The sequence below is a fragment of the Myodes glareolus genome, chromosome 5 (assembly GCF_982192425.1).
Source record: "Myodes glareolus chromosome 5, mMyoGla1.1, whole genome shotgun sequence".
NCBI classification, from domain to species: domain Eukaryota; kingdom Metazoa; phylum Chordata; class Mammalia; order Rodentia; family Cricetidae; genus Myodes; species Myodes glareolus.
In genome coordinates this window covers 67631670-67639434 of record NC_142030.1, presented here as the reverse complement: position 1 = coordinate 67639434, position 7765 = coordinate 67631670, and the positions used below count along the sequence as shown (strand labels likewise).

Genomic DNA, 7765 nt, shown 5'->3' with positions numbered 1-7765 from the left:
ATCCCTGTGGTCTGCGACTGTTCTTTCAAGAGAAGGCACACTCCAGTAACAGGATGACCTTAGGAAACCCATGACCCAGGCTCTGGACCCTACATCTTTTGAGTTCACAGCTCCCCAGTTCTGGAGTCATTGTTGAGATAGGGACTCACTCCTGTGGTGCTGGCAGCCTGGAACACACTGCACAGATCACTCCCGCCTCCTACGGGCTAGCAGCTATACACACAGGTCAAATAGACCAGTACCTTCTCCAGTGGGGGTGCTGTGCTCAGCCTCACCACCTCCATCACTCTTCCCTGGTCCTATTTCCAGGCAAATTTACATTACTCCAGAGGTACTTGTAGCCTTACAAGCTATTCCGCTGCTGGCACTAGTACAATGTTTCCAAACCTGTGGGTCACAACCCCGATACAGGTGGGGGTGTCAAGTGACCCTTTCATGGAAGTTACCTAAGACCATCATAAAGCAGATATTTACATTACAATTCATAACAGTGGCAAAATTAGTTATGAAGTAGCAACGGAAACAATTTTATGATGGGGGTCACCACATGAGGAACTGTATTAAAGGTCACAGTGTTAGGAAGACTGGGAACCCCTGCTCTAGAGGCTTAAGGGACAGGCCAATCATTGCCATCTGGGTGGCACGCCACAGTTCTCAGGACAATGTCCACTTTGTAGATGTTTACTGGGGTTTATGCTGCCCCACCCCTGCCTGCCGGCCTTAGAATATTAAAGCTGCTCAGCCGCAACTTTTAATACCTATCTGCTGGGGAACAAAGGGGACCTCAGGCAGGGTCTGCACAAAGATCTATGTGATTGTTTAAATGAGAACTATTCTGGAGTCTTGGACCTTTTAGTATTTGGTCCCTAATTGATGGTGTTGTTTGAGAGGTTTGGGAGCTATGGCTTTGTTGGAGGAAGTGTGTAACTGGATGAAGGGGTTAAGAGTTAAAGACCTGCCAGGTGTGGTGGTGCACGCCTTTAATCCCAGCACTTGGGAGGCAGAGACAGACGGATCTCTGAGTTCAAGGCCAGCCTGGTCTACAGAGTGAGTCCCAGGACTCAGGGCTACACAGAGAAACCCTGTTAAAAACTCATGCCATTTCGAGTTTGCTCTGATTGGTGCTGTGGTTGAAGGTGGGAGCCCACAGCTTCTGCTCCAGCACCGTACCTGCTGACTTCACTCCACCATCATGGGCCTTCACCTACCTGAACTGCAAACCCAAATAACCCTTTTCTTCTCTAAGGTGCCTTGGTCGTGGTGTTTATCACAGCGATAGAAAACTAACAGGATCTTAACGTGGTGAGTCAGGAAGGACTTCATTATCCACGTGTGATGTCCAAACACAACAAGAGCTTGCACACTATGTAGCACACCAAGAGCACATCTGCTTGTCTGGTTGTGGGTTTAGATAGTGGATTTCCATTTCAAAACTGAAAATTCTGGATATCCTAAGAATTCTGATCAGCGGAACCAGCTTTTTCTTCCTGCTTGTAGCACACTGTTCTGCCAAGTCCTACTCAGGACTTCACCTCACAAAAAGCTTCAAGAAAGGAGCTAACTAAACATCCAGGAAGCCCTATGAAACAATCCCTAAGGAAGTTTAAGTAGAGGCAAAAGATGTAACATTTCCCCTTAGAAACAGGTAGGAAAATGGAGTAGAAAGCACCAGGGAGAAAAAAAAAAGTATTAATAGGAAAACATGATACAATAATATATATTAAAATCTTTATTTTTTTTTTTAGATTGAAACCCATAGAACACATTAGAAATTTGTTTGGTGTCTTACCAAGTACAACCTCTGTCTGCACAACAGCTCCAAGAGGAAATCCTAGGCAGATCAAACAAGAGGGCAATGATGCCTACACCACCCTTTAGACAAATAAATTAGCTTCCCAGTAAGTTATTCCCAGCTTCCCCCAATAGTTTATGAAGATCACCTTAGGTCCTAAAAACTTGTGACAGTGCAGTACCCAGCCCCCATTCACCACCCAGACTAGAGAAATAGAGGGGAGAAAAGCCAGCCTCCCCATGGAGCAAGTTTCACAGTCAGGTCACCTGGCTCAGCAGATGCTTGATGAACATGCTAACCTTTACGGCCAAATCCTTTCTCAATGTCAGTATTTCCTTGTGTCAAAGTCAATCTATTTTCCTTGGCAGAATGCACACACGGCCACAATAACTAACCCCGACCTCTACCCACCTGTCCTGAGCCCAGATCCCAGGCTGCACAAGGGAGCTTGCTGACAGCAGCTGTCCTATGATCACAAGAGAAGATCATTTGCTGATCAGAGGGATCCAGGAGGAGTGAGAGGGGAGGCTGAAGGAATGTGGTGCATGGAGAGGGAAAGCCAGAGTGTGAGTATCTTAAAGAAAACATGAAGTCTTTGGATGACAATGCTGTCCCCAGCACTGGGAAAACAGAGAAGCTGTCAGGGTTCACTCTGCTAAAAGGATGTAATAAATGTACCCGAATTCCTCCATTTTCTTCTTAAAATTCAGTCTGACACTTAACCCTAAGTGCAAACAGGTAAACATACCTTAAAAATACCATTCATCTTCAGCACACTGGAGCCTATTGTTTTGAAAGTCCTCCCCAAAGCACAATGCAGCCTGAGACTAAGGGACAGTTTTGGGAATATAAATTCTGTATCCAAATTTCCCACTGCAACCAAAATACATATATTTAAGAAGTGGGAACAAATGAGGAGACAGCAACGGGTTCTGGCTTCTGTTCCGCAGATGATCAATTGGCAAATGTACTCTAGCCCTGACCAAAAGCCCTCTGGTGACTTATGACAGTCCTAATGCTAAAATGACTCCAGAAGAGGCCAGAGTCACAACACTTTTGAAAATGTATCTGTCTTTTTTTCCCCCAACGGAACTTTGTGTCTATAAATTTGGGGCTAGAAGCTTATGGCTGGTCCACAGCCCCACCAGCCATGTCAAGATTCACCAAATATACCTTTCCTACCTTAACCCAACTCCACCTTAGAACACAGGTTTATATTGTTTATATTCTAATTGCTGTCTCACCACTAACTTTATCCACTGTGGGTCTGAGTACCTGCTAACGCCATGTGTGTGAAAAAAAGTGTGAATGACTTTTCTCTAACTAATTTTAAAGGAACAATAAGATATTTTTTTTTCAGAGCAGCTTTTCTGCCTGCTCTTTCCCTCTAAGTATCTTGTGCCTTCAACGTTACAAGTGAGGATCCTTGTCACTCACCGCAGCAGCGGACAGAGTGCTGGCCCACAGCTCAGTCAACACCGAGGGGAGGGCTGATGCTGCCATCTGTTGGCTCCCACTTTCGCAAGTGCTAACTACACTAATCTCAAATTCAACTGTGAATTTGCAAGTGGCCTGGAAACTGGACTCAATACCTCCTTTTGTTAACGCTATTACAGTGTTCTGTGCTAATATTTGTTTTATTAAGTTCAATATCCGAGTTTTAAAAAACGCAGCCTATTCCTTAATCTACCTCAAAATGCACATAAAATGTGCAAATGTTCCTAACTCCACGCCTTTTAAAAGTTGTTATAGGTTACTAGGTTTCACCATGAGAAACCTGGGGGCTTACCCTCGGAAGGTAGCTGCCTCAAGCCAGGCTCCACGGCTGGCACTGAATGTCAAGCAGAGCACTGGAAGGTTGGTCTTGACAGAAGTCCAGTACCGCACAAGAGGCGGAGGAACACACAGCTCTAAGTGTGGACATGTCCCTAGCCCTGGAATTTACCACAGCTGCTTACATGTGAAATGACTTTACTAGAATACAGAACTAAACCTCAACTTCAAGAGGATGGAAGAATTCTACTACACCAAATGAGTTTTGAAGAATAAAATTTGGATTTGATATGAACCAAAATATTGAGGCTCTCTGTGGTAATCTCCTCAGTGTCAAGGCTCAGAAGGCTTAAAATCTTTCACTCTGCTACCTACAGGGCCCACGTCTCCAGCTCCATCCAGCTACTAGCAGGGCGCATTCTCATAAGAAGGCAGACAAGCCACCACCTCCTAGAAACAGGAGCATCATAGATTAAATGCCTCACACCTGAAAAGAGAGATGAGAGCTGGGCATGCTTGTTCATACTTACAATCCTAGCATGTGGAAGGCTGAGGCAGGAGGATTGCTGCCAGTTCAAAGCCAGCCTGGGTTACATATTAAGTTCCAGATTGATGGGCTAGAGTGAGAGCCTATAATATACTTCAAAATAAATAATTCCAATGCAAGAAAAGGGGGAGAGGGAGGGGAATTGAGGATGACAGGGACCATAGTACCTAACTTGAATTACTTCAGTTTGTTTTGCTACTTTGGGCAAAAGGTGGACGTGAAAGTAAATTAGTGTTCATAGGGGACCATGCTTGGGTTGTAATTGTATTTCCTCCAGAGATAATTCTGGTTATTTGAACAGACTGGGGGATGAGTGTTTGCTTCGGATATATCCAAGAATCTAAATACAGAGGAAGCTGCTTTTCAACACGTCAATCATCTTCCTGGTTCTACAGAGTGAGCCCCTCCCTCTTCTCTTCCCTGAGATGTCAAATCCACAGCACTTAATAGCTAAGAGCCCCAACATCATCCTGCCCTTCTCTTCCCCCAGAAGACTGTGCTATTTTGTTGATGCCACTATGGAGGAGCAGAATATTTTCCAGTCTGACTAGTTCTGCCTTTTTTGTTTTGTTTTTAAGACACAAGGAACTGCAAAGTGCATCTATAGAATCCATGGGCGTGGAGAAAGGACGGCCAAGTTCACCGCAGACACACACACTCTCGAACCAATTCCTTAGCCAGTGCCACGCCTGCTTGTCCTTTGGTGTGGGAATAAGACTGACCAGACCTGGTACTTGCTGCTTGAAGGGTCAACTGCTGAGGACTCCAGGTGATTCTGCAGACAAGCTCCCACAACACTGCAGAAAACACCAGGCACTCCCAGGGCCGCCCTGTCTTCTACCACCAGAACCCGCTGCTGGCCACTTCCAGGCCGTCACATGCCATTTGGAATTGATTGTGCTGTTTCTCTATCTTCGTAAAAACCAGTTCCACTTGTTTCACGTTGTGGGTTACAAGTGGGAGAGCGGCATCCTGTCTTCCACCAGCACCGTGTCCATCCCAAACTGGTCAGTGCACTGCTTGACGGTGGCAAGGACATTGAGGAGCCGCTGGTCCACAGTGTCCAAATGTGGATCAGAGAGCACAGGGGAGATGGGGTCGTGGGCCATGGCAGATTTTAAGGCAGACTTTAGCACTCCATTCTTTAGGTAGTTGAGTCTATTCCAGGTTGAGACCCGAATGCTGGAGGAAAGAGTTTTCAAGAAGTTACAGAACATCCTCCATCACATTCAGTGTAAAGCTTGGGTAGTAGAAAAGGCATTTAAAATCATGTAAAATATTTCAAATGTTTTATATATATATATATATATGTATATATATATATATATATATATATATATATATATATATATATATAGTCACTTCTATTTCAGACTTAAGCTCTGAAGCCACACTGCTACACTGTAAATCTGGGGAGTAATTAGAGATTCGTACAAAGATCTGTACGCACTCACTACAGTAAGAAGAGAACTGAACCAATCTACATGTCTAGCAAGTGAGGGCGTACTTCAGACTATGGCTGACACACCAGGGAATACCATGCAGCCATTAAAAAGTTTGAACATTAAGTGGCATGGGGAAATGCCCATGATAACTACGTTAGAGCTGAGAAAGTCAGAGAAAAACTCACTGCCTGTCTGTAGGGAAACTAACCTGCATGATCAGTGACGAAACTACAGGATTAGAGCGACCTCCACTATGTTACAGGAGTTATCGCAGATGCTCAGGGGTGATTGTAACTTCATTATTCAAATATTTCTGAATTTTAAAAATTCTACCATTAATAATAGAAAAATGTTTACTCTAAGAATAGCTCTTCTTTTGCCAAGAGATGATGGTGGACACCTTTAATCCCAGCACTCAGGAGGCAGAGGCAGGCTGTTCTCAGTGAGTTCGAGGCCAGATTGGTCTACAGAGTGAGTTCCAGGACAGCCAGGGTTACACCTAAAAACCCTGTCTCAAAACTCCACCACCACCACCACTGGGGGGGGGGGGGATTTACTTTCTTGGGAATGGAGATGGCTCAGCACTTAAGAACATTTATTGCTCTTGGAGAGGACTTGTGTTCAGTTTCCAAAACCCACTCTGAGCTGTTCACAGTTGCCTGTAACTCCAGCTCCAGGGGACCTAATGCCTTCTTCTGGCTTCTGAGGGCACTGCCTTCAAGAACACAGAGTCCCACAGACAGAGAGACAGAGACACAGACACAATTTGAAATTTGAAATGATTTTCTTTAAATAGGATGACAGCACTCTGGTCCCAAAGTTTTTAAGACAGAGACCAGTATGGCATGTGCCCAATCTGAGTCACTCTGGGGGCCACCAATGTGCCTTGAAGGTGGCCCAGAGGCTTAGCAGTGTCATCTCTTCCTCTGCAGATCGTGACACCAGCTGCTGAATGCCTGTATTCTACATACTCCCAGCTTTCCAATCTCAGTAAGGAGAACTAGAGCTGTCCAGGTAAGTAAAGGTGACTTTCTAAAGAACTCTGTTTCTTACTGAAAAAGAAAAGGCCGAGCATGGTGGCACAGATTGTGTGTAACCCCGGCACTTGGTGACTGAAGCAAGGATGCTGGGATTTTGAAGGCCGCCTAGGCTATATAGTGAGACCCTGTGAAGAAACAAAGGAAGAGGCAGGGGAAGATAGGGAAGGAGGGGAAGGAGAGGAAGAAAACAAATGGACGGAGACAGGTGGGCTGAAGAGCTCAGTAAGGACTTGAGTTGATTCCCACAGTTCATGTAAAAAGATACTGGGCATAGTGGGACCTACTTGCAAACCTGGAGTCAGGGAAATGAAGACACGAGGTTCCCTGGAGCATAATTGCCAGCCAGCCTAGCCTACTCGGTGAGTTCCAGGGCAATGAAAGACCTTGTTTCAAAAAAGGGGGGCGACGTGGACAGTTCCTGAGGATGGCACCAAGACTGTCCTCGAGTCTACACACACACATGCACACACGTGCATACTTGCACACATACAGCAGAAGTTTGTGTGTGGGGAGAGTGAGGGTGGAGTATAGCTCAGCGGTAAAGTACTTGCTTAGTAGACACAAGACCTGGATTTAGTCCCAGTACTGGAACCCAGACAGGCAGACAAGAGAAAAAGAGAATGAAGGCAAAGCTGCAGGGGCGATGTTTCCGGGGTGACTAGTACTAGGGTTTTCCCAGACCTGCTTTCACGGACAAATGAGGCAAATCCTGCTGGTTCTTGATGTGCAAACTTCAAAATCAGTCCAGGAGCAGGGGCCTGAAGCATGAGCTCCTAGGGCAGACTTTACTTCATTTTCTTGATCTACTTCTCAATTTCTTTATTTTCTAATATATTTAAATCACATATTAAATACATAGAGGAAGTTATTTTTGGATTAGATAATTTCAAACTAAGATATACAAACTCCAGGTGGGAGGACTTGAAACCGAACGGTAAACCAGATGTAGCAACTGAGAATACAGATTCTAACAGATTTTTAAAAAACTATTAAAAAAAATTTTGAGATTGTTTCACTCTGTAGACAATCTCACTATGTAGAGATTACATAGTGATCTATGGCCTGGAACTCACTATGTAGACCAGGTAGCCTCAAATTCAAAGATCCACCTGCTTTTGTGTTCTAGGTGCTGGGGTTAAAGCCAAACTAGATTATTTTTAGTAGGTGG

The 7765-nt window shown here is 44.8% G+C and overlaps 1 protein-coding gene across 8 annotated transcripts in view; it reads right to left on the bottom strand.

Annotated features, from left to right (window-relative positions):
* Positions 1-1714: 1714 nt before the first annotated feature.
* Positions 1715-7765, bottom strand: part of Fam20b (FAM20B glycosaminoglycan xylosylkinase) — a 38448-nt gene continuing 32397 nt past the window's right edge. For all 8 annotated transcript variants that reach the window (XM_048421630.3, XM_085688059.2, XM_085688063.2 and 5 more), the window contains one exon: positions 1715-5294. In XM_048421630.3, the coding sequence (XP_048277587.1) occupies positions 5063-5294 (232 nt within the window). In that variant the 3' untranslated portion in view covers positions 1715-5062. The remainder of the gene's footprint in view (positions 5295-7765) is intronic.